At 40.5% G+C, this 25,153-nt stretch overlaps 1 protein-coding gene across 7 annotated transcripts in view; it reads left to right on the plus strand.

The window, feature by feature from the left end:
• zdhhc9 (zDHHC palmitoyltransferase 9) overlaps positions 1 to 25,153 on the plus strand; it is a 34,391-nt gene that overhangs the window by 937 nt on the left and 8,301 nt on the right. For 3 of the 7 annotated variants that reach the window (XR_014622550.1, XR_014622551.1, XM_084352419.1), the window contains exons 1-6: positions 3,143 to 3,660; positions 14,805 to 14,965; positions 20,281 to 20,439; positions 22,225 to 22,362; positions 22,790 to 22,836; positions 23,962 to 24,066. Coding sequence is in view for 5 of the 7 variants with exons in the window: in XM_084352419.1 (XP_084208545.1) it covers positions 3,497 to 3,660; positions 14,805 to 14,965; positions 20,281 to 20,439; positions 22,225 to 22,362; positions 22,790 to 22,836; positions 23,962 to 24,066 (774 nt within the window). In the remaining 2 variants the exon portion in view is untranslated. Of the gene's footprint in view, positions 1 to 31; positions 122 to 3,142; positions 3,661 to 14,804; positions 14,966 to 20,280; positions 20,440 to 22,224; positions 22,363 to 22,789; positions 22,837 to 23,961; positions 24,067 to 25,153 lie in introns of those variants that run through there. The other 4 variants (XM_084352416.1, XM_084352417.1, XM_084352418.1 and 1 more) reach the window with 4 other exon arrangements.

Consider the following 25,153-nt stretch of genomic DNA (forward strand, 5'->3'; position numbering starts at 1 on the left):
GACGGACGTTTCAAAATACAAAACTTTATTGTAAAAAAACAACTGGCTACGTCCTAATATAAACCGCCACAGTTTAAGCTTTTCTGACCCAAAAGAGGATCTATTTATCATCGAAATGTTGGTAGGTTTAACTCTATTTATGTTTGATGTTTTTATTTGTGTTAGAGAGCTGCTCTCGCTAACTAACAAGAAGGCATAAATCAATTTGAAGACGTTTCCCGCCAATGTCGATAGATGGAGACAAACGGCTCAAACCTCATGAAGGCGAGTGGCTGTTAAGAGAGTAATGTTATTGTACAGCGAAGAAAATGTAATTCTAGGACATCTGTTTGTATTAGTTGAACTACTAAATACAACTAAAGTAATCAGTCTGTGACATTATAATCAGCTGTGTCATATCACTGTGTTGAAAATAGCGCATTTGACAGATATTGTGTAGCACAGGGCGTCACATATTGTCACAAATCCAAATTCACAACAGAGTAAGTTTCTAATGGGAAAAGTAAACAAAAAAATAACTCAGGCATAACAGGAAAAGCAATGTATCTGCATAAGGATGGTGTTTGTTGTATTTATTTTTTATGTATTTTAGGGTTTACCTATTTCAAAACCCAAATCACTGCTGCCATGTAGTGAAACTATCATACATGGGTCAAAATGATCATAATTCTCACAGTGCAGGCTGTACTGTAGGTAAAATACTTTGTGTGAGACTGTAGCATGAAATTTCAAGTCACAAACTAATGCAAGTAGACTTGTTAACATTCTCTTTATGGTATTTTGACATCATTTTTAAAATGTTGGCGCAACATGGACTGTTTTTATGGTCTTTTTTGGTTTTCTTAATTTTATTGATGATTGGCTCCTGATCTGTACTGATGCCCTTTTGGGATTATGGCCTTTTTTTGTTATTGTGTTATTATTTGTGTTGGTCGAGTGGAGGTGGTATCAGTAAGTCTTCTCCAATGTCAAACCGTTTTCCTTTTAGGGGTAAAGTTATCTATCTGTCTGCTGCACATTAGATCAGTCATATCTTTCATCTGGCAGTATAAAACCACCTCCACACCCCGATCTCTCCTTATGTAATGAAAAGTGGCACCAGATTTTAAAATCCAGTCTTTCCACTGTCATGCAGTCATGACTACATTGGAACCTGACTTGACATGTTGATCAAAGCAACATCTGACAGGTCATGTTTTAATAATGTCCTCCTCTGAAGTACATATAAAGCAGCGGGGATCCTGACTGATGGAGAAGTACAGTTGCTTTTCCACCAATGATCTCTGATTTCAGGACAGACTGAGAGTGAAGGATGTCTGGTTCACTCTCAGGGTCGTTTATGGTTCGGCCCTCCCCTGTGTGTCTCATAAAGTGCCATCTCGTTGCCTCCGTGTAGCAACAAGGAGGCTATAATGGCTGTATGACTGGGCTGAGCCAATATTGAACCATCATAATCACTTTTTATGTCTTTACACAAAGAGACTTAGCGGGGGCTATTGGCTTGCATGGCTGGTGAAAATAGCATTATCATTACTAGCCACAGACACATAACCACAAAGACTTTAATATCAAACTTAAGTGAAAGGTTAAGGTGCCGATGAAAGAGACACAACACAGGGGACTAACTGTTTAAGAAAAGATATTGTTAGTACAAGATCAATAATGATAATATTCTGTTAAACGATTATCTAACTTTACTAGAAGAAAGTTCCCTGACTACTTTTATTAAAGGGCTTTACGTCAGTTTTACAGGTGGCATTTTCCCCAGTGTAGGTCAAATATATTAAGTTGTAATAAAAAAATCTTCTTTTAGCTTACTGAACATCTGTTGCCTCCTAATTGACCATGAGGACAGTGACCAGCAACAAAACACCTAAGTAAACATAATCTGCATTTTGCATTCAAATGAAAGAAATTAGACTTTATGGTTTAACTTCAGATGTGAGAATCTGAATCAGCGGTGGTGTTTATTTTCACTGTTTGAATATTTTGTTACATTGTCGACTGGCGTGTGGTAGATGACATTCGTTTGCACGTATAAAAAAGAAAAAAGTTGGGGTAAATAATTCAGATGTGAACATGTCAGTTCATGTGTGAAAACCAGCGTGTGTCCACCATAGATTAGAATCAAATCATCACCTTTGTAATATTATTTAACAGTAATATTGGGAACCTTCAGGGGTGAAACTACTCATGTTTTTAATTCTGACATGGATCAACATATAGGACAACATACTTCATAGATATCAATAAACAAAAAAACACCATATACTAAATTAGAGAATACAGATTTGATAAAGTAGGATATTGGATACAGAATTAAATAAATCAACAAGCTGTAAACAGCCTGTTAATAGCATGAGAGATGAGACATACACTATCGGAAATCAGTTAGGGATCTATAAAAGTCAAATGAAATGTGTTTTATTATTACAATCAAGTGAAATACCCAAATATCCCTAACTCATTTTGAGTAGTGTATGTCATAAAATTGAAGGTTGCCACAGAGTTAAAACCTTAAAGTTGAACATATTCCCATACTGGTCCCAGTAAGAGGTGATTTCCTCTGAGGGCCTCTGCGGTGTTTACCTCTGCTCTCTGGAGCAACGCTCGAGGGATTAATGCATCTGAGGTCTGTAACCAATTATCTTCGTTGATACACTTTAATTCACAATCTCCTCCCTTGGGCAATACCACAGGCTCCGGGTTGAGCATATTAATGTGATCTCAACTGGACCTTTATCTGTGTCCTTTGTTCCCTCTGCTGCTACCTGCCCTGCCCCTTTAAGATTAGACATTTCAATCTAGGCGTGTTTCCTGCTGCCATTGACTAAAACCGAGAGCTGGCATCCTGCGGGAAAAAAGCACATCAAACAGCTTTACATGTCCGCGTCCACACAGCAGATCATTGCTTTTTATTTTTAACGGGTTTTTTTAAAATTTATTTCAGACGAAGGCACACGGACCACGTCCGACAGCCTGGTCAGAGTCTAATGTCCATAAACACGGAGCAGCTCGCCCGGACGATCATTTATGATATATCGAGATGATATGAATGTCAATCGGTCAAGGTCCGCTATCCCGATGCAACAGCCGCAACTGGATTGTTCTGCTGGGAAACATCTGCCTCAAGCATTTGGATAATTTCCCCCCCCGACACTGAGCGCACGGAGAGCGGATAGAGATTGTTTGAGCGGCGTGGGAGCCTCGCCGTGGGAATGACATGCTGCAGTAAAGACGAGAAAAACTGGAAATAAAATGGATCAGGAAACATTGATGATGTGACTGCGACACCGCTCAGCGAAAAGAAAATGCTTCCCAGTCGTCCGCTTGTGCAGAAATCTTTAGTATTTCTCAGTAAGTCGCTTGTGTTTTGTGTAGCATTGACTGGACAGTGAGAACATATCGGCTTATTGTCTGCCTCGTTTTACAGTATAACAAGTGACATTAACCCCGAAGCAGCGCCGAGGACCGAGCTGAGCACAGGACAGGCACCATGTCGGCGGTGATGATAACACGGAAGGTGCGAAAATGGGAGAAGCTCCCGGGCAAGAACACCTTCTGCTGCGACGGTCGGGTGATGATGGCCCGGCAGAAAGGAGTCTTCTACCTGACCATGTTCCTCATCGTCGGGACCTGCTCGCTCTTCTTCGCTTTCGAGTAAGTCCTCTCCTCCATCTCTGACCCCTCATGAGCCACCTGAGTCAAAGCCATGATTTGTGTCCACTTAAACCATGGAGGCCAGTTTACACATAATAATAATGTGAACTAGTTTAAGAAATCATTGTCATGGTAGTCAGTTAATTATGATATAAAGTCGAAGTTATGAGGTAAATTGCATCATAGTAAGATTAAAAGTCATAGTGATGAGATAACAAGTTGAAATGATGAGAAATCATGTTGAAATAATGAAATTAAATCTGAGTCCTGGGATAAAAAGTCATAATTATGGGCTCAATAGTCAAGTTTATGGGATAGAAAGTGAAAATTGTGACCGAAAGTCAATAAATTGAAGATAATAAATTGAAATTATGAGATATAAAGTCATTATTAAAAGGTGAGACGTCATAATTCCGAGATAAAAAGTCATAATTATGTCAGAAGTCGACATTGTGAGATAGATTTGGACTTTTTATCTCACAGTTATGGCTTCTATCATGTAACTGTGACTTTTTTAATCTCATAATGTTGACTTGTGAGTAACCATGGCCCACTATGGGACAATATGAACATGTAATGTCACGATTAGCCTCGCCAAAATAATTGTGATTCAGGATATTATCCGGATAATCATCAAAATATGCTTAAAACTAAAAATGGCACTGAAAAATGCTGGAATTTACTTTAATTTTCCCTTGCATTTAGTTAAGAAACAAATATTTTTATTGGGCAGACATATTTTTTTGCATTGTCGTTATTTAAGCTAGCTTCCTGTCCATTTTGCAGTTAGCAATCCCCTCCCTCCTCTGTACGTCACGGCATAAACACACAGATGTAATCGCAAGACAGAGCAGCAAACAGGGAGGATCCTGATCATCTGTGTGTTCATGAGCAGACAGGACCACCTCATTATGGAGCTCTCTGTCTTGGTTGGATAGAACGGGCAGGGATACCAGAACATTTCTTTTCTCTTTTACTGCATGAGCAGGGGAAGAAGAGACGTGCCTTACTGACTATTAAACTCTTATTTTAATAAAAAATATATAAGTTACAGCTGCTTTAGATAAGGTAACCATAAATCGTAGGGTCCGGCTGTTTTTGGAGAAAGAATGTTGAATATTTTGAGTTCCAGCTTTTCCAAATATGAATATTTTCTGGTTTCCTTTTGTCTTTTCTGACACTAAACCAAACATCTTTGGGTTTTAGACCATTGCAGCTCTACAGTCTGTTAAAGGGCTAACTCAATTTTTCACTTATGAGTGATCGTCTTGTCAGTGAAATGTTAGCCATCCAAAACCCAGATATATTCAGGTTACTCTCATGTCTGACAAATAAACTAGTAAAGCTAAGCCAGCTAATATTTGGACATTTTCTATGAAAAATCACTAAAATGATTGATCAACTGTCCAAAGAGTTGCTATGACTTGCTTATAGTGTTCACACCCATTTTTTTTTGTCTCATCTCAACCATTTCTGTCATATGTTGATCTTCCTGATGTGCTGTTGTGCATGTGTGTTTAAAGTAATTATTGGATCTTTGTAAAGGTAGTGTGATTTTTTTTTTTTGGGTCAGTCTCTTGTCAAGCTGATTTGTGACCTCCTATGTTGCATTTATTTGTAAGGATTTCTGTTTAGAGGACCTCCCAGACATGCTGTGGGTCCACGTCTTGTTGCTCAGAATTCAGTCCCTGTCAGAGAAAAGGTTTCTGATTGACTCCATGCCGGGGTGTTAAATATTTAATACCCCTCGCTGTCCAGCTTCTGCTCTGGTTTAAGAAAGGAAAGCTGCAGAATTCTGTTGTCTCAGCAGTTCAGTCTCAACCCTCAGACGACCCAATGGACTCATTAACTCTGCACTCACAGCCACTCGGCTCGGATGCAGCATGTAAAAAAAAACCCGAAATCCTTTCAGTGAAGGCTGCATGGAGGATTGTTTTTAAAATGAATAACATGAAATGATTGATAATCATGAAGCAGGGTTGCTTCTCATCTAGATAGCACTCATTTTCTGTCTTTGCCCCACCTGTTTCCTCCTTCTTCTCCTCTTTCTTGCCAGAAAAATCAGGCACGATGATTTAGCATAAAATGCTGCTCTATAACACAGTAACCTCTCTTGACTGTGGGCGTGTATGCAGCTAACAGGCCAAATGGATTTGGAGCATAGCAGAGAAGAGAAGTAGCTGCTCTCACATAGTGCCAGGCCCTTCCCATCTCTATCTGCTCTGCACTTTAATGGCCTCCGGCTTTCCTTAGAGTCCGGACAGAAGGAGCTGGTGTCCAGCTCAGAGCAGAGAGGGAGAGATGATACTGCTCACGCTGAACGTCCAGAGCCCAGAGGAGGCATTGCGGTGACTAATGGCTGGAGGGTTGTTAGCATACTATGTTCATATTACAGCGGAACATAATTATCTCTCATGGGGGGATGGATATTAACGTGGAGATTGGACCCAGACAACAGGGGGGTAATTTTCAAACTCGCCATTACACGGCATGTTGATACATATCTGATTTAAACCTCTGACAGAGTAATTGCCTTCTGCAAAACGGCTCGGAGGTCTAATGCATTCACACACTGCCCATCTGAGACTACGTTTAAGTCCAGTCTTTTTCTTGGCAATACATTATTCTTTCTATAAATGCCAGAAAATAGTGAAAATGTGAAAACAGTCCCAAATATCGTTTTTCAGTCTTCTTGTTTTCTTATAATCGGTATCGGCCCTGAAAAAGCCATATCTGTTGACCCCTGTTGCTAAGGTTGTGGCACCTGGTTGCTATGGTTTTATAGAGTCTCGCCCTCGCACACTATGTGTTGTTATTAGCTGTGGGCTACCCACCCACTACCCAGTGGTTGATGCCCAGAAACGTCCTGAACACGGCAACAAAAGAAAATGGAGTCAGTGGGCCAAGTCTCTGCAGATGCAGACACCGCCACACACTTCTCGTGGGTTGCTAGTCATGATTTAGAGGGATTACCGGCATTGTTTTTAGGAAGTCCTACTCACTCTGTGTTTAGCTATGAAATGGATTACCATGAAATTTGGCACCATCAGATTATCAGGTCAAATGTAGGCTTGATTTTAGTGCTAATTAGTGAACGTTAGCATGCTTACTACACTAAGACGTTCGACATTGTAAACATCATACCTGCTAAATGTCAGCTAGGTAGCATAGTCTTTGTGAGTATGTTACTGTAGCATGCTGATGTTAGCATTTAGCTCACGGTCCCGCAGAGCCGTTAGCATGGCAGTAGACTCTTGAGGCCTTTGCACATTAAGTCTGTTTTTTAAAATCTGTCATCGGATTAATAAACGTAATGCACAGAAACCTTGCACACTCAGTCTGATGCGTTTATTATTCTATTCATGGGGAAAATTCACAATAGAAGACATGTTGTGAGATGGCTGCTTGTGTCAGCTTACAACACTGAGTGGATTGTTTCACTCATCTTCAGGACAAGATTTTCTGTCAATCAGCTAATAATAAATCAACTGATTGTTACAGCGTTAGCTAATATGATTTATATTACAGGCATTGTTCCAAAACTCATCACTACAGTCTACTGCACACACAAAATATGCACAACACTGCATTATAGTAATCTAATATTAAAGAAGCAAAGATTTTGTGTGGGATAATTCTAGTGCATTTTGTTAAAGATCATATTTCTGTTATCATTTTCTTGTCTTGGAGGGTTCAGTCTTCACATGTTGTCTGGAGGTTGAGCTCTGAGCCGCACTGTGGCATTGAGGGGAGAACAGAGAGGGCAGTGTCCTGGCGTGGGCTGGATCATTTCCAACACTTGCTGAGCAGACATCTCACGTTTATCACCAGCCACCGGCAGCTCGTGCAGGGAGACCTCTCCGGGCTTTAATTTGTGCTAAATTGCGGAAGCGAGCAGTCGAACATACAAATAGAAAGACCCATTACGAACAACTAAACAAATTATTTACTGTGGAGGTGGGCCGGCTTTCTGGTTTACAGTTGGAATACATTTTAGGACTGTATGTCATTACCCTGCTGGTTTTGTGCCCATTTAATATCCACTGATCTCATTTTTAATAGGATTTTACATAATAACATTTGCTTATGATGTTTAAAAGGCTTTGGTAGTTCTTTGCCAAATGTGTAGGCTAAATATCCGCAAAAGGCTTCCTCACAGTTGGATTTTCACTGGTTTGGTTCCCATTTTTATGTGTGTGTTCATGTGTGTGTGGTGCGCGTGCATGCATGCAAACGTGCATGTGGATAGCCACCTATGGAGCTTGGATGAAGGAACAAGAAACTGGAACAGAAGGACAGTGTGTCATCTGTCTGTCCACCCCGGGACGCTGAGCTACGAGGCCAGAGAAGCATATGTGCTTGTAGTGAGACTGAACCTTTGTCTTTGCCTGTACTCTACATCTACATCCCTACACTTGCTGCAAGGTACAGGCTGTCACTGTGTCCAGTTGACCGTCCCGTCCTCTAGTCGGCCTCATAAAATGTAAAGATGTGGAGGACTGAGCCTGCAGGGCGAGCAGCTGCAGTCAGAGGAGATCTTGTAACCGACCCCTGAGCCTCCCTCAGCATCTGACCCCGCCCTTTCTCTCTGTTTGCCAATCAGAAAGCAGCTGCCTGGCCTGGCTAGATGTGCAATAACATGATTTATGTCCTATTCAGAGTCCATGCTCCATTTACAGTAACCGTGATCTACAGGCTTTGTTCTCTGGAAGCTTCCCTGGCAGGAGGAGAGTGCTGCACAAATCCTGAGCCATATAGGGAGGCACATTTCACGTGTTTTCGCACTTTTTCTTCATCTGTTTGGTTTGAAAAAGATTCTCTCCCGGAAAGAAACGGCCACCAGTTTTATCACAATGGTATTATTTTTTCATGTGGCTGAAATGAAATCATCAGATTCATCATTATTCTTAATTTCACTTAGTGATCATTCTATGACGCAACATCTTTAATCCTAGATTTAATCCTTAATAAAAGGATGCCGTGTAACATCTCTCTCTCTAATATGGTATTTAACTGTTGCATAACAAGGAAGACTGATTTAAACCGGACAACAGATTGCACCGTCTGGAATCTGATGTATGAGTGAGTTTAAAAGAGGTTACACTAAAGCTCCAAAGACTTTTAAAGGACATGTTTAGTTCCAGTTAGTGCCTCTCGTGTAGACCATTCACACCGCGAGGCATTCAGGTTTCTGAAAAGAAAAAATACCTTGTGATGTTTAAAAAAACCTTTCTAAAAAACTGTTTCTAGCTTTTAAAAAATATTCATACCTTTCCTCTTACCTGTAGTGCTTTTTATCCATCTCAATGGGTTTGGTGATATTGGCCACAGAGATGTCTGCCTTCACTCCAATATAATGGGACTACATGGCGCTTGTGTTGCTGCAAACGCCAAAAAATACCTTTTGAAAAATTCAACAGCAGTGTCTCATTCCAGAAATCATGATCCAGTCAAACAAGATTTAAAAAAAACAATCTACATCTTGGCTTCGTGTGGTGTTCACTTTCGGTGAACTTTGACCGACAAAGTCTCGGCCACAACAAATAGCAAAGTCGCGTATGGTTGACCCCAGCAAACTGATTTCTGTGTGCCTCACATCCAGCGCTGGCAGACGATTTTAATTTGCCTGCATTCTCGATGTGTGACTGCAAACTTTTTCAAAGATGGCAGACAGACATCACATAACTCCTTACTCAAAAGGACATTTGTCAGGTCCGGCCTTCTGGATTTGAAAACACAGTCACAACTTAAGAAACAAGATGGAAATCTTTTTTGTATTGTGCAGCAGACTGAATATTTTTCATCCAGATGGTTAAAAAATGACATTAAGGACTCTTAGCACTGTGACTCGAATGTTATGGTAATACGTGAACTGGAGAAGCATGATTACATCCGCAGAAAAGGCTGCCTCTGAAGGACAAAATCCTCCTCAAGAGTATTTACCAAGTTCAGTAATAAAGTGGTTGTTCTGTCTGTAGGTGAAAAAGACGTGAGGGCAAGTAGAGTTTGTGAGCTTTTTGTTTTTTTCAGCAGTGCCCTAGAAACAGGCAGAGTCACAGTCTACAAATGTTTGTGTGACGGAGGCCCATTGTGGATGAACTCGCACAGTGAGTGCATAATTCATTTATAGTATGATTCATGCAGATTTGCAACAGCTTACAACCATTAAGTATTAATCAAGGAAGGGCTTTAAATGTTCAGCAGAGGTAAAATGTCATGACTCACCCATACGTGACATGGTGACATCTAAATCCTGGGTTCAGCAGTTTTTATTGGTGAGAAGTTGAAGTGGTTTTAATTCAGCGATATCCCGACTTTACAAGCTTCTCATCTTCGAGCTGGAGTCATCCTGAGTAAAGAGGGAAATCCTCTGGATCAAAGTCTGCAGTCGACACACCCTAATACATTTAATGCCCACTCAACCCGTACACACAGTGAACTTTTCTTTCCATGCAGAATAAGCACTACCATTGGTAGCTTATCTCTATCTCTTATGTAAGGCTGTGTAATTATTCTTTATGGTAAATGTGATTATTGTCCTTTATGACCAGCTGATTGCAGGTTTTTCAGCTTATGGGATCCCATTTAAAACCAATAAACCGTCTCTTTTCCATATTTCAAGAACTCATGGCCTAATGGTCACTCTGGTGCTTTTATGACAGTTTTATAGGCACCCATTAAGTAAACAAAATTGAGTATAGCATATGGCAAAAGCACTTAATCTGCATCCTAAGTCTGCAGTAGATTGAAGTGTAATAAAAAATATATTTTTGTGTTGTGGATTTGAATTCATATTCTTAAAAAGGTTACAGTCAACCTGCTCTGATTTTGACCTGCAGTTGTCTTGCCGCTGGGTGTTGATCTGTAGCTCTCACCAGTCAGTCATGAAGGAAAAATTCAGATCCTTTACTTAAGTAAAAGTAGCAATAAGACAATGTAAAAATACTCCACTACAAGTAAAAGTCCTGCATTGAAAACTGTATTTATATGACATGACAGTAGTATTATCAGAAAAATGTTCTTGAAGTATAAAAGTAATAGTGCTGTCTATGTAGACCTCTGTCTGTGGTATTATGATGTATTATTATCTCCCCCAAGGAGGTTGGTTGGTTTGTCAGAATGGATTTCCATGAACGTTGGATGGAGGATGGGTCTCGGCCCAAAATAGACCCCTTCTGGAGTGGTTCCATGTAAAGGGACGGGTCCAGGAATCTTTTCTCACTCTCTTTAACATTGTGAGATAGGATGTTTTTCAACATGAATCTTGATGGAAAAAAAACAGGCATATGTAGGTGGCTGATATCTACGAGTGAGTACAATTTGATGTGGATCCATATAAAAATGTAGCAGATTTAAAGATGTTTTATTTGATATTGGATTCGCCTTGATGGCGGAGGTATACACTCTAGTGAGAGCCAGTGTAGCTTATGAATGAGTTATTATTAGTAAAACATTAAAGGAAGACGCTTATTAATTTTTTTGCTGAGAAGATTGATACTACCCTCATGTACGTACAGCTAGCAGCAGGTTAGCCGAGTGACTTCAACATTAACAAAATCCACCTACCATCACCTCTAAAGCTCACTAAATAACATGTTATCTCTCATTTTTATAATTGTCACCAGATACACAGCACCCAGTTGAGATCCGGAGAAGTCCCCACAACACATCACTTTCCACCAAACCTCAGATTGTTGTCGGGTTTTTTTACTGATTAAACAAACAAGATAAAATGTCTTCATCAGTGAGCTTTAGAGATGACGGCAGTCAGATTTTGTGACCTTTAGTCAGAGGCAGGCTTGCTGTTTCCTCATGTTTTCAGTCTTCGTGCTAAGCTAACAGTCTAGCGTACACACATGAGAGTGGTATCGATCTTCTCATCTAATTCATGTCAAGATAGTGAATAAGTGTATTTCCCATAATGCTTATTTAAAGGGTCACTCCACCAGTTAGCATGACACCACCGTACCCACAATGGACATTTAAAGCTGAACCTGAGATATTGTCTTTTTTATTGTCATATTTGTTTTCCGGATCAAAACCCTGATCTAAAGTCTGGGTCAACTTCAGTTGCATTATGGTTAATGCATAATTGGATTTAGGTGCATTGTCATCAGATGAAATGAATACATTGAAGTGCCGTCTCAAGTACCATAGAGTTAAAACACTCAGCTGAAGTGAAGTACTTGAGAAAATGCAGTTTTCACCACTGTAGTGTGTCTTGAGCCTCAATGAGGAGGCAGAACGTTGAGTAAGAAAGGGAGGGAATGTGTAAGTGGTGTATAAGTGTCACTTGGTGGTCTGATTGATCGCCTCACTGATGAAAACATTCCCCCCACATGGACACAGGGCCTGATTAAGTCCAGTTTTTTTCTGCTGTCTGTGTGGTGACGGATGAACACACAGTGTCAGTGTGCCAGCACCACCCTGCTCCTCAACAGCAGAGGAAATGGTCACGTCCAGGAAGGACGTGGAGGCTTGATGGGAAGCGATGATAGAGTGGGCCTCGAATACCTACCAGTCATCATTACGGGAATTACATTTCATCGACAGACCGCCTCCCCTCAGTCTGAATGCACCGGCTGCTCTCTGCTGTCTCTGCACTAACAAATGGGCCAAACATACTTCAAAGGCCTGGGCCAGTGGAAACTTCTATTGATTTGATCTCTGCTCCTGGTTTCCATTAGTGAGGGAAAAAAAGGCTCGGCAGGGAAACTGCTCAGACCAGTCCAGCAGGTGTTGTGTGTGTGTGTTGTTGTCACGTCAGTGCTCAGGTATGCTGACATACCTGATTCATCTACATACTGTGACTGAACAGGTGGACTTTGGACAGGTTCTCTGCTGTCTTGTGCTGATCGGCTTTTATATACACAGCTACATCCCTTTCCTTTAAACTTCCTGTCAGCTGCGTCTGTCTGTGGTGACAATGTGTTAAACTGCACCCAGAGAAGAAGACAAGACAATATTATGGCTTTTATGAAGTTAATGATGAAATAAGTTGAATCACTTTAGATTCACTAACCCTAAGTTTTTTGCTTTAATCTGTCATTATGAAGTTAATGATGACTGCACAGTGAAATAGCTATAGAATAATATCACTGTTAGTATTTAGACTGGTTCTTTACAAACTTTGCTTTCAAGTTGCCACCGGGCACAAAATCTCACAAAATTAAAGGATGCCAGTCTGTGTTGGCAGACTGGTACAATTTCTGTCTGCTTTCACGCCTCCATTTTAGACTGAATGAAGGAGTAAACTCATGTTTTGTCCTGTGTTTTATTTGTGGGAAACCTGCCTGTTTTGACTTTTTTACATGTAAAATGATGTAAAAGAGGAAAGAAGCAAATCTTCAGTATTTCTACCTCTTTTTTTAGTCTGCTCTGTTTGTTTGTTTGTTTATTAAGTGCTGCATTAGCATCTGTATTAACACAGTAGCTACTCTTCCTGAGATCTCCATTATTTCCATTAACAAATCTTCATCAATAAAATTGCATTAATGAACATCCATAACTTTCATTCTCCTGTTAAATCTCAAGACACTGCACAAACCGAAATTGACACACAACAATCAAAGTAAACTCAAAACTTATCTAACAAGTACATTAGCTCTATATAATTATTTAATCTCTTAAATAAATAAAAAAAGAAAGCACTTAAACCTCAACCTCTATATCACATATATGTGTGGGATGGATAGCTCTCAACATCCATATCATATCTTCAGGAACAGGAAAATAAAAAACATACATATGTATAAATACAAGCGTAACTTTTTGTGAAAACATGTTTTATTACTCTCTGAAATCAGAAAACTTGGTAGTGAATTCATTGAATACATTGCTCTGTCCTCCAGCACATTGATATTTAAATAAAAAATGGAAAGTACAATATCAAACAAATCCCAACTCAACCAAAAAGAATCGCACAGTAGTGAAAACATCATCATGCATTAGCGCTGCTTTCCAGCAGTTCTGGCCGCCCAAAATAATTTATGGGTCGCACTCAATTATGTAACTGAGTATGCAGTGTTTTGTCGGATCTGTGATACAGATAAATGGCTACTCTCCTGAAGGGGTTATTATGTTTCACACAAATGCGCCTTGTGATTTTGTGACAAAAACTCTTTTTTTACTCAAACCTAGGCCTAATGATGGTTTTTAAGTATATGACTATCAATTGGTGCATAAAAGAGAGTGAAATCTGTTTAAGCTCAACTGACTACAACAAAGAAATATAATGTGTATATGTAAATGTTCCATCTTCCATATAATATCGCTGAGAGTGCGTCATCTGTGTGGGCAGACTTTTTGCATGACCTGCAGTACAGAAGTTATTCCTGTACAGTACAATGCACAGTACCTTGCAGTCCTGCAGAGTAACATCAGTGCTGCATTATGAATATATGATCCCCGCCAAATAGGAGGAAGATGAAGAGGAAATTAACTATTAATAACTGCATGTGGAAGCCTTTGCTGCTGCTGCTGCTGCTCGTTTTCTGTCGCAGCACTTTGCACTGCAGCTCACATCTGTTATCGCACTGAGCAGCAGGCCGTTTTGGTGGAGGAGCTCCTCTGAATCTAATCTCAATGTCTTGGCAACAAGGAGTTATGCTAATGTGTCTCCACTCCTCCAGAAGGTGAGGGGAGTGTGGCAAGGTGTTTTTTATTCACGGCCATGACTCTGGCACGGTCCAGAGAAAGGGCAGCTCTCACGGTTCACGACCTAATGCTCAGAACACAAGTTCAGAATATGTATGGTGTCATGTCATGCCCTCTCTGCACTGCTTCTTTTTTTTGGAGAAGACTCTCTCCTGTGTCCGTTCAGGTTGTTGTCTGCAGTTGTCATGTGCAGCTGTGATGCAAAATATAAAATATTTTCATTCAAATGGGGTTTCTTTCAGTGTGAGATCTAGGACTGCAGCACTCGCACTGGAGAAACTGGAACAAGAAAATGTTATCAGCATAAGTTCAGATTCATTTTCTGGCGGCTGCCTAATCAAATAATCGACCAACAAAAGCTGTGACTTGACAGCTTATCAATAAATGGATAAAAAAATGGCTTTCCCTTTTTGCCTTTCTGAGAAGCTGTACCTGATTTTAGATTCAATCTTTAATCTTCTTTTTTTAATGTGTTTGTTTTATTACAGATGTCCGTACCTGGCTCTCCATCTGTCTCCTGCCATCCCAGTTTTCGCTGTCCTGCTCTTCCTCTTTGTCATGGCCATGTTACTGAGGACCAGCTTCAGTGACCCCGGGGTGCTGCCGCGCGCCCTCCCAGAGGAGGCCACGTTCATCGAGATGGAAATTGGTGAGTGACAGGATTGATTTACAGACACTATTAGGATTTTCTTCCCTTTATTTTTAGACCATTCACCCTGTTACGAGATACAGTACCATCAAAATGATTTTAAAGCTATTTGAAGCTTATTTCAAGGTAGAAGGTGACATAATCTTGCTTTAAAACTGCATACTTTCTGTACAAACGAAGCTCTATACTCCCCTTAAAACTTCATATCCGTCTCTATTTTATTAAGTATTCATGACTGAATAGGCATATTCAAAATGAGAAAACCATGGATGGTTTTCTCATTTTGAATATGCCTATTCAGTATTGTCTGTTTGAAAATTCAAAAACTAAGCTAATGTGCTTCATCAGGACTGTGTGGGTATGTTTTGATCAAATTTGATTGACGTTGGCCAGAAAACCCACCACCTGTCATCCGATTCAAACTCTTTCTAAACCCTGATTGGTGTACAAATGTATGTGACATCATCTTTTACTTACTAAGCTCGTACACAAACCAGTCAGAAGAACACAGAGGAAAGCACAGATACAGAAATGTCTTATTTTCAAATAAGAAAACAAGTTTAAAACATTTCGCAGAAAATAATGTGAACATATCGAATCTCCTCACACATAGTGAGAAGACGGCGAAAATAAGTGTTTCCCCTTAAGAAGTTCTTCACACATTTTTCCACACTGTTTTCTGTTTTGTGATAGTGTCAGTGCTTTGCTGAAGACGTATCTCTAAGCTGTTATAATCAATGTTTTTATTATCACGATGTACCAAATGAGAATGTGAAAACGGTATGGAAGAGACTTGTGAGTTTCAGCTCATTGTTTTGCTGTCTGACGTGCAACTGAGCTGTTTAAGTTTACTCTTACCGGACTCATAATGTAGTTTATGGCCACAGCAGGCAGCTTTTTTCAGAGAAAAGGCTCTAAAAACCCTCTGTGCACTATCTGCATCAACACTAAACAGCAGACAGATGATGTTAGCTAGTAGCTGGTGAACATTATTTCCCTAAGGAGTTGGTGGCGACAAAAAAACCTGAATCTGAAGAATGCTTGTTGAGGTTTGTGAAGATAAATCAGCCAAAATGTCAGTTTGTTGCTGATAAAGTAAAGACGAGGCAGCAGCACCGTCAGTATTAATCCTCAAATCCACTGCAGAGGTTTGAAGTTTGAGGTAATCTCACCTCTTCTGGTGTGATTGCTGTCCAGCTCTTCACCTTGAAGTGTGCAGAGCTATTATGCACAATCAGCGCTGATAAGGCCACCGGGCTCAAATCCCTCATCTACATTCAGATGTTAAGTCAACAAGAGGACAAATGTTATTACAGTTCATGTGCTGTTACATCATCATCATCTAGGTTGTTTTTAATATAAATGATGTCCAGACACGTGGAGTTTTTACTATTTTGGATGCATAAATACTTTGAGGTGCTGGTTAAGCAGTGAGCAAACAGCCCCGGTTCTGTTGGTTTATTCATGTTTGTTGGGCTTTATGTTAATAAAGGTTGAGTGTGCTCGTCTGTGGATGTAGAGCTCAGTCTAACACACATTCATTACAAGGGATCCTGTTGTCTCATTACACAGAACAAACTATTCGCTGTATAATGATGATGGCAACAAAGAGTTTGCCACCAAAAACAAACAAGCACAGAGCAATGCATTTTTGTATTTTTATGTCCTCTCCCCGGGCTGTCCAGACTCTCTTGGAATAATCTTTTGCAATAATTCTGCACCAGCCCTCCCTGCATCCTCTGCTCGTCCCCCCTCCCTGTCTGGCTGCTCCATGCTCACTCTTTGTCTCTCCAAAAGATTCACGGCGTCCTTCAGCCATCACTCGTACTCTGTCTCACTCCAGTCAAGAGACATGGGTGAAAACTGGTCTCAGCTCATGACAGAGGAGGGCTGTGATAGTAAAGCTGAGGCACTCGATCCTCCGAGAACGGGTTAGCTGGCAGCCACTCCTTCTCTCATCATGACTGTGACTCATACGGCTCATTGGATGACAATGGTTTGGTGTTCTGACTTGCTCCAGTCGTGATGACCCAGACGGACAATGGAAAGATCCTGCATGTTTGTATATGAGGAAATCTCACTGGACATTATTTAGGAGAAAAGATATTCCCAGAGCCCATGGTGATGTCTTACCAGTGGTCTACAACCTATCAAACAAAGAAAATGGGAGTGGAGCCATAAAATGCAGAAAAGTGAGACGATTTATTATTAAATATTTTGCAAACCTTACAGTATGTAAGGTTCTAGTTACTCATACAATCTGTGATGAAGATCCCTCACTCACATTTAAAATGCAGGATTTAAGATCATCATCACTCCCAGATTGATTTACAGGGTGCTGAAAACACAGACTAACACTAAACAACTGGTAAATCTAACTTCGGATGCTGTTTAGTTTTGCCTAACAGGCCTGTTTGTAGATACCATCATCTCAAAGACATCATAATTCATTTTTAGTCCATGACAGTCTCAATTTCTAAATAAAATAAATATGGGGTAGTAAATAAATAATTCATACGGGGAAAGAGCATTGGCACATTTCTCCTTTTAGACAGAGCCAGGCTTGCTGTTTCTCCTTGTTTCCAGTCTTAATGGTAAGCTAAGCTAACTGGCTGCTAGTAGTAGGTTCATACGAGGGCTTATTTTCATGATAAACTGATTCATCGTATAGATTATAACATTATAACATAGATGCATAAAATTGTGAAAAATGCTCATCACAGTTTCCCAGAGCCCGAAGTGACGTCTTCAAATAGCTTCTTTTGTCCAGCCAACGGTCCGAAACCCAAAGCTTCTTCATTTACTTTCATAAATGAGACATTTAAGAAGCTGGAACCAAAATGTTGCTGGAAACCAAATGTTTGAGGATTTTGCTTGAAAAATGACTGAAACGATTAATCAGTTATGAAAATAGCTGGCAACTATTTTCCTCTAATCAACTGATCGTTGCAGCTCTATTTTATATTTACGACAGAGATATGATGTTGGTATTCTGCTCATCTAATTCTTGGCAAAAAAGGAAAAATCAAACAAACAAGTGTACTTCCCTCACAAAATGTCAAACTATTGACCTTAATTCCTTTCTTTAATGTTCTCCAAGTTTATCCTCAGGAGTTTGCAGGTTCTGGATCCACCCACAAACATAAAAAAAACAAATCCAGAGTAGCACTTTGGTTTTTATGTTTTCCTTGACCTTGTTTGGCATGCAGCCTCCCAAACTCTTCACTGATAGATCGTCTATTTTCAGTCTTATACCTCCCTTTTCTCTTTAATGCTTTACATTCCACATTCCAGCAAATTTCTGAAAAATAGTAAGACAGTCATCACTTAATGGCCACATGACCACGTGAAGAATATGCACTCAAAAAGCTTAAATACAGCACTTAGCTCACACCCTCCGTCCAACACTTCTAGCTCTTATACAGTATGTTTTTTAATGTGTTAGAGTAGCTGTTTTCTGAGCGTGGGCGTTCTCACCGATAGCAGTCGGTGGAGGAGGCAGGTATGGATGCTTGATCTCATTCTGAGGCTGAGGCAGGCATGTTGATGAAGCCACCGCTGCCTCGATGCTCTGTCCCCTCAGCCTGTTAGCGAGTATTCCCGAGGGGGAATGCTAATACGAGGGGAGGCATCCTCTTGGAATATATAATGCTGCTGGCAGACAGAGTTTGCTGCCCGAGGGAGTGGCATCATTCCCCCTGAGTGATGATTCATTAATTTATTCTCCGCTGGTTTATCCTGAAAGCCACTAATCCTACATCCTGTAGATTCATAATGCAGAGCTGTTTGTGCTGCCAGATTAAATAAATCACAGTCCTCATGTCTGTAGATGTATATTGGATGGCTTTGACACAAGCTTGTAAATGTGCTAGTTTCACTAATTTATTTATACAGGAACCGTTTGTTGAACATAACAAGAATGGCCATTGAGAATTATACACAAATGATAAGTGTGCAGTTCAGTTTATGTAGAAGTTTTCCTGTTACTCATCTCTGAGCACTCTCTCCACAAGAGATAATTTAATTTCCAACAAATACCACCATTTTTTATCTTAATTTATCCCCAGGAAGTCAAATGAGCATGCCCGCTTTTTTCCATTAACTCCACATTCACGTCTTCCCAGTGCAGCATGTTAATGGTGGATTTCTCCCTAACAGTTTCTCTCCTGAGACATTCAGGCCAGCAGCTCTCTGGTCATTAGCAAGCGCCGAGTCAAACCTCTCCTGCTCCTGCGGTGCAACATAATCAGAAAGATCTGGATTGCCAAGAAAGTAAATGCATGAGAATTTCATTGGGTGTGCGACTGCAGAAACAAAAGATACGACTTTAAAATACAGCCTTTTCAGTGTGAGGAAGGTTAGTTGATGCCCCAGTAGAGCAGGACACTGCAGTTTAGTGTTGCTAATAAATATTATTAACAGCTCAACAGTGATTACACATAAATCCACCATCATTAATAAAGTATCGAGCCAATGTCGTCATTCACTGACGTCCTCAAGGTTCAGCTGTTGAGATTTATGTCTTATTTCTTTCTTGTCCTTGTCACTGAATCTCCCATTTCTCAGTGCCTGGTTAAGAAATATACAGCAGGTGAACACAATATTGTGAGCACCTCTACAGTTGAAGGAAACCTATTATATTCATTTTCAAGTTCATAATTTTGTTAAGTTAGGTTTTACATGCTTTAATTCACATTTGCTCATAAGGTCCCGTTCTGCTGCAACATATCCCCCCTCTCTCTGAGACGCTCCGTTTTAGCTTCTGACTGTTCAAACTGCTCATCATCTCTCTGGTTCTCTGCATTTAACCCATCCCGGGGGAGCAGTGGCCAGCCAACGACAGCACCTGGGGACCAACTCCAGTTCTTAGCCAGTGCCTTGGTCAAGGGCACTGGCTGATTGGAAAATTGACCTAATGTACATGTTTTTGAGAAGGAATGTGATCCCTTACTGCCCAACAGGCCACCAATGTCACATTAGAAATTTCCCAGTGGTTAATCGCGTACAAGTGGTGCAGTGTTAGGTAGTGATGTAGATACATTATTTAAGTAAAGGCTGGACTACATATGAGGTGTTTCAGGCAGTTTAGTAGCTGTACCAGTTTTCTGTGGCTTGTATGAATGTTTAACATGCACATAATCCAGAGATAGGGGCTGCAAGACATTGTACCTTTTGTTGAAACACTGTCAGAGGTGTTAATTTGTGATTTTTATGGACATGCTTTGTGGTGTTAGATTACACCTTTTTAAAGTAATTTATTGTGTGACCAAGTTGTCAACACCTACTAATGACTGTGGTGTGTTTTGTCCCTACAGAGGCCGCCAATGGGAACGTCCCCGCAGGGCAGCGACCTCCACCTCGAATCCGCAACGTTCAGATCAACAACCAGATCGTGAAGCTCAAGTACTGCTACACCTGCAAGATCTTCCGACCACCTCGAGCATCTCACTGCAGCATCTGTGACAACTGCGTTGGTAAGAAATCTCTCCTGACGTGCCTTCAGTTCTCGTAGTGTCCAAACAAAGGCTTTGTAATGAGCGACGGCAGCTCTTTGGAGTTGGTTTATTTCCGTTTTTCAGAAATAGAAAGGTGAGCAATGTTTCGTGGGAAAAATAGCTTGCTGACATGCTGATTGTTACTGAAGCCTCGATCTTAATTACCTCTCTGCATTCATTTGTCAGAGTGATTAAATAATTTAAAAAACATAGCTTTATAAATAAATGTTGGGCTGAGAAGATAGGGGACGAAAGTTTTTAGAAAACTGAAACAAATGGGCCAAAAACTTCACAGGCAGTGTTTTTTTAGGAATGCGCTTTGAATTTTGAAGGCCGTTTGAACTGCGCGTGTTGTGATGTGTGTGTCTGTGTGTGTCTGTGTGTGTGTGTGTGTGTGTAGCTGTGTCATCTCTCAGCCCTGCAGAATAACAGTGATTTGGCTTCTGATGATTGAGGAATGCATCTGAGGGGAGCGCAGACTCATAGGCGATATGAGAGGAGACAGTGGAGGCTCAGTGAGGGAATAAGTGCTCAGTCATTGTGAACACTGCTTCATCTGTGTCCACCTGCTGTAGAAACACACACACAGACACACACATAGTCCAAGCATGACACAGCAGCGTGCCTCAGTCCCTCTTTTACTGCAGTAATTTCTTTCCCTCCTCACGTTGACGTTGTTTATAGCGGTTAAAGTCTCTCGCAGAATGTGCAGCATAATAAAAACACAAAGAGCCAGACCATTTCACAAATGATGTTTGTTTATACCTGGAGCCTCCCTGGTTAATATATTATGAGACGTCTGATGCACAATATAGTCTATGAGTGTTTAGATAGTTGTTTTAGCTTTGTATGTGGCATATGGGAGTTGAAATAAAACAACATTTCTGCGTGCTATTCTGGTTCCAGACCTCTGAAGAAACTGCACACATCTTGTTTTTTAGTGAATTAAATGGGCAAAATGGGAATTTAGTTTGACTGTAGAGCTACTGAAGTTCCTTTAGTTTTAATTTGAGGATTTTGCCGTCCATATTAAGTGAACAGAGCAGAGGATTATTGTCCTGCGGCACTTTGTGTGCAATATAAGAACTGTGGAGAGTATGTATAAGAAGACAAAGAGTCTACCGCCATGCTAGCAGCTCTGTCAGGATGTATCTGTGGTGCTTTGAGCTAATAGCTAAATTCATCATGCGCTCCCAACAACAATGCTTACGTTTAGCATGGATCATATTTACCATGTTCAACATCTTAGTTAGCGTGTTAGCATGTTAACTAGGCTTGTCACGATAACTACTGTTTGTTATCTATTTATCGTACATGTCGTATCGGTGTCGTGATGTATGACTTTCACATTTAAGCAAAATAATACTTTAACATGATATCTTTACTTCTACTCAAGTATGTTTTTTGGGTACTTTTTACAGCACTGTCAGCTTCACATCTCGCATTTCTGCTTCAATGTTTACTGTATATTGTTGTGACAAACGTGGTTTGTGTGTGTGTAAAGATGTTTACCTCTGCTGTCAGTTTGACCCTGCCCTGTTTTTTATCTGGCTCTCCTCCAAATTATAGAAGAGCTAAAGCAAAGAGGAAGTGATCACTATATTTAGACTGCAGGTTTACAGAAGCCGATGCACAAAGCTGTCTTTGACCAACAGACTGCAGATGATACCGGTGTTTTGTTAGTATGATTCCCAGTTATTTCTTATCTAATGAATGTGGTTCAATTTAGATATTTATACGTCGACCTTTTTCTCTTTTTCACAGACCGATTCGATCACCACTGTCCATGGGTCGGAAACTGTGTGGGCAAGAGGAACTACAGATACTTCTACCTGTTCACCATGTCCCTCTCCCTGCTCACCATCTACATCTTCACCTTCGACATCGTACACGTGGTGATGCGTGAGTATCCCGTCAGTCATTTGTCCGATCAGAAGGGGCAGAAGGGACACATGGACAGCTAAAATGTTGCAACACAGGAAGGACGACCTGTCACACAAACTGACTTCCAGCTTCTACTGTAAACGCATGCTCATGTGAGAAAACTGCGACCCAATTGAGACCAGGCTTTTCCTGGAGCGTGACATGACATGCAACCGCAACTGACAGTTAAACACGATTCCTCTTTCATCCTCGTCCTTCTGCTTCCTCGTTCTATCAAACAGAGGCAGCAAGACGACAGAAAGACACTGGAAGCAGGAGTGTTTCTAGTCAGGATAATTAGCTCTGGGCTTGTTATCTTAGTGCTGGTGTATAATGTAAGACTTGTGCCTTTTCAGTAGAGAGAAAATGAATAACTTGACTTCTCTCTGTGATGTTCTGTTCACAGGTTCAGTGGATAAAGGCTTTTTGAACACTTTGAAGGAGACACCTGGAACATATCCTTTTAAGCTCGGACACAGTATACACACCACAGAAACTAGAACACGGAGTGAAAAACATCAAGATACTTTTCAAGTCCAGCACCCCAACTATGACCGTTCATTCCCTAAACCAGTGATTTTCTAATTATAGCTTAGCATCCATAACTAGACAAGCTTTGAATTTCTTAACATGATGAGGTGGCATCATTTTTTTTAGCCTTTTTAAAACCAAAAATACAAGAGCAAAAGGATAGTGTAAGGTATCGGCAACATGGCGGACTCCATGGAGGAAGACTTGCTCCCTCTGTAGACATAAAAGCCTCATGGTTCAGGACCAGCACATACATTTTGTAGCATGTCACCACTGTGTGGAAGCTGCTCCTGAATGCTATTGGAGTTCAAGTTAACATTAGCAACCCCGCCCTGCTCTTATGTCATATGCGGGTCATTTTAAACCCCAGCAATCATTACCCAAGATAGTATTATATATGAAATGCTAGAACATAAATCAAAGTCCGCTCTTAAATAAATTCCAATCATAGTAATAGTGTCCGACTAATTAGCTCTACACTGAGTGTGTCTTCAGTGTCTTACACTCACATTATTAACCTGGTACACGTAGCATAGCTTTAGCATCAGTTGTTTGAACCATTAAGACCCCTTTTACAAGATTTTTGTTTTCCAACAAATCAGCTGGACACAATAAACAATCGATCGCTCACAGCTTTGTAGTTAATAGTTAGCTTAACTAGCTAACTATTAACAGCTGATAAAACATGCCAGGTACAGTCAGCAAGATCAACGGGTAGAAGTGCTTTTGTTTAAGAATCTCGATGGTACATTTTAAGACAATTTTTGTAAAAACATGTATGCAGTATACAGGGAAAGCATGACAGTCAAAGCAACAAACCAACTTCACTAAATCCAGCTGTTTATCTCTTGCGTTTTGCACAGTAAAAGGCTAAAATCCTCCTGCTTTTGACCCCACATTAATTTAAAGGTTCCTTCTCTGACCGTCACTGGTTTTAATCATGTTGCATAATGGTCTGCCATTGTGCCGTCACCTGCTGTCCACTGTTTAATCAGTGACCATGTGTCAGGCAGAAAACATCTGTTGCTGTTTTCTTAACTCTTGATCACTGTGCTGGAGGTGCTGGTGTGCTTCTTCACCCTGTGGTCAGTGGTGGGACTGACCGGCTTCCACACCTACCTGATCTCTCTCAACCAGACCACCAATGAGGATGTAAGTGCATCTTACTTGTCCATTCACACTGCACACGCCTACAGACTGATGCTGCTTTCATGTCTACAGTTGGGTTTATGGGGTCTGAATCATGCTGTGAGGCACAGTGCTCTACTTTGCATCTAGTTTGTCTAGGTTTCACACCATCTGTAAGCAAATGAACCATGACTCATGAGCACACAGGTTTATAGGATTAACTCTTTCTTTGGTTGGTTTTCTGTGACATTAAGATTTAAAGTACACTATCTTTCTTCTTGGTGATAATACATTTGAAGCTGTTTACCTAGATCCAGTTCATGTCATGGATTTTCTTTTAAAAAAGGATCACGCAAAGTGGTTATTAAATTCACAGGACCTTGTAAAATCCTACAGCTCTTCTCAAAACACTTTTTAAGTTGTGATTTTTTTAAGTTTGGCCCTTGCAGCTCAATTTCATCACTTTTTTCTTCTTTGTATGTCTTCTAAGCCTCACCCAGCGCTTATATTTCACTGGATTGGGTTGAAATTTGTACCGAGCATCCAACAAACCCTAAGGATAATTTGCTGGAGTTTCTTGGATGCTCAGTGCAAATTTTAACCCAATCCAATGAAAAATAAACAAATGGTGATTTGGAGTGTAGCTATAGGACTTTGCAAGGTCTCATGAATTTAATAATTGTTTTCACATTATTTTTTTCAAGAAAATCCATGGCATAAAGTTGGAATTGGTATGAGATGACCCAGCACCAAAGGGCGTCTTTGCTATGTGACATCTGGTTGCTTTGTGATTTGCCCTGAGACACATGGAGTGGCTAAGTGTAAATAAGGGAGAGATGTGACCCAAATAATCAGGCACTTCTGGCACTGCACAGCCTGAATTTCTACCATTATTTTTACCCAAACAAACCAAACACAAGACCGAAAATGCCTCAGCCTTAATGGAGCTTAGACATCTCGTAAATCTACCATGAACATCATGTTAGAGCAGTCCCTTCACCTGACTTGTAATTGAGATGAGGGCCATCACGATATTGATTTGTATGAAGGTGGAGAGTCTGTAACCATAACAAAAAGAACAATTACTAACAACTACTCACTAACTACTGAA

The sequence above is a fragment of the Pagrus pagrus genome (genome assembly GCF_965226575.1).
Source record: "Pagrus pagrus genome assembly, chromosome: 5".
NCBI classification, from domain to species: Eukaryota; Metazoa; Chordata; class Actinopteri; order Spariformes; family Sparidae; genus Pagrus; species Pagrus pagrus.